The 2,379-nt window shown below is 47.2% G+C and overlaps 1 protein-coding gene across 1 annotated transcript in view; it reads left to right on the forward strand.

Annotated features, from left to right (window-relative positions):
• The first annotated feature begins 748 nt into the window (after positions 1-748).
• Positions 749-2,379, forward strand: part of LOC105984169 (chromosome unknown open reading frame, human C22orf31) — an 8,426-nt gene continuing 6,795 nt past the window's right edge. The window contains exon 1 of the mRNA XM_013014271.1: positions 749-811. Within this exon, the coding sequence (XP_012869725.1) occupies positions 749-811 (63 nt within the window). The remainder of the gene's footprint in view (positions 812-2,379) is intronic.

Below are 2,379 nucleotides of genomic sequence, written 5' to 3' on the forward strand. Positions count from 1 at the left end.
TTTTTTCTTTTTGCTTATGTGGTGCTGAGGAATCGAACCCAGGGCCTCAGGCATGCAAGGCAAGCGCTTTACCACTGAGCCACCTTCCCAGCCCATGACAGGATCTCTTGATATGACCCACACTGACCTTGAATTCATGATCCTCAATTTTGCTGTTATTTTATTTTTGGTGGTACTGAGGTTTGAACTCTGGGCCTTATGTTTACTCGGTAGACGCTCTCCCACTTGAGCCACACACCCAATTATCTCCACCTTCTGAATTCTGAGATTATAGGCATGTGCTACCATACTGACAGCCATTACTAATATCTTTTTTTTTTTTTTTTGGTTGGTCATGGAGCTTGAACTCTGGGCTTGGGCACTGTCCCTGCACTCTTCAGCTCAAGGCAAGTGCTCTACCGCTTGAGCCACAGCCCCATTTCCAGTTTTCTAGTGGTTTATTGGAAAAAAAAGTCTCACGGACTTTCCTGCCTGGGCTGCCTTTGAACGGAGATCCTCAGATCTCAGCCTCCTGAGTAGCTAGTAACAGGTGTGAGCCACTGGCGCCCAGCTTCCATTACTAATATCTTAAAGACATATGCTACACTCCTGGTTTTTCCTTTAGACTCAGTGTTGGCTCAGCACAGTATGGTTACTGATCCTGTCTCCCACATTTCTAGCTCAGTAAGCATCGAATGACAGGAAGTTCACAAGAAGCAGTAGTTTGTGGATATTCGTAGAAGAGAAAGAATGTGGTTTTTTGAACACAATGAGTGAAGATGTCATGTGCACTTTTGGGTTGGAAATGGGCGTCATCTGTGTCCAAGATCAGGTGACAAGGGACGGGACGAGACAGGACAACATCGTGTGAAATCCTAGACTCAAGACAACACCCATTCAGCCCGTGTGCTCTGTGAATTTGCATCATAGTTCAGAAACCTTCGAGTTTAGCTCTTCTTGGGCATCAGGAATCTCAGATCTGTTCCCACGTGGGCATTTAAGTTTGCTGGTTGGGTGTCAAAGACATCTGAGGAAAGGAAGAACAAGAAAGTCATTAGAACTAGAAGGTGGGAGCCTCCATGAGGGAGGATAAGAATTCACTGAAATGGGCTCCAAGTCTGTCTCTGAGCAATGTGTTTTGCACAAGGCTGGTGTTTCCCACTTTAAGTCACAGCTTCACTTCCGGTTTCCTGGTTTTCTGCCCAGGCTGGTTTTGAACCATGATCCTCAGATCTCATCATTGAGTAGCTAGGATTACGGGTGTGAGCCCCCAGCGCTCCGCTCAGGTTCCTCTTGATTGGCTTACCCTCCAAAAAAAGAATAGGAGCTAAGAGAAGAAAGGAATGAAAGAAGAAAGATTATAGGAGCTAAAAATACGAAGAGGAAGGCTTGGCTAAGCATGAAAGAAGGGCAGATGTGTGTAAATAGCAGCGCTGGCTCAGAGAGGGCCGGGAAACACAGCCCCTAATGATGGATGGAAAATAAAGGGTATTTAGATTGCCCTCAGCAGAATGAAATTTAAAAACATCAAATGGGACAGCTAGCCTCCTCGTGGCAAATGGAGGCCATACTGCCTCAACCTCACATTTTGCTTCACGTGTTGACATCAAAAGATGGAGGTTTCAGGACCCTGGGCCAAAGAAGTCATCTATCCAGCCCAGTGTTATAACTGTAATAAGATGTTTAGTTACCTCCCTCGAGCCTAGCTACCTCCCTCTTCATAGTCTCAGTTTCCCACTGCCATCTAAGGCAACATGGAATGTTCCAGAACACCCCAACAACCAAGTAAGAAGAGCAGTGGCTTATATATCTGTTCCACGAGGCTAAATATTTAGTGAAGATGACTTACAGGACCCGCATGAAGCTTAGTGGTAGAGGCCTTGCCTAGCATATGGGGCCTTGAGTTCAATCCCCAGAACAGAAAGATGGGAGGAGCACAGAGAGAGGGGGGGTGGTAATAAGGGAGAAGGGAAGGGAAAGGAAGGAAAGAGGAAGCAAGAGAAAATAGAGGAGAGAAGAGGAGAGGAGGGAAGGAGAGGAGAGGGAAGGGGAGGAGCAACAAGCAACATGTGCCTCAGTTTCCTTATCTGTGAAGGTGTGGCCACGTCCAGCTTCTTGGCAGTTGATTATGGAGTTTCACAACCTTTCTTGCTTGGGCTGGCTTTGAACCGCAATCCTCAGGTTTCAGCCTCTTGAGTAGTTAAGATTACAGGCATAAGCCGGGCGCTGGTGGCTCATGCCTGTAATCCTAGCTACTCAGGAGGCTGAGATCTGAGGATCCCAGTTCAAAGCCAGCCCGGGCAGGAGAGACCATGAGACTCCTATCTCCAATAAACCACCAGAAAACCGGAAGTGGTGCTGTAGCTCAAGTGGTAGAGCGCTCGCCTTGAGCTGAAGAGC

Source organism: Dipodomys ordii, unplaced genomic scaffold, assembly GCF_000151885.1.
Source record: "Dipodomys ordii isolate 6190 unplaced genomic scaffold, Dord_2.0 Scaffold23, whole genome shotgun sequence".
In the NCBI taxonomy this organism is placed as follows: domain Eukaryota; kingdom Metazoa; phylum Chordata; class Mammalia; order Rodentia; family Heteromyidae; genus Dipodomys; species Dipodomys ordii.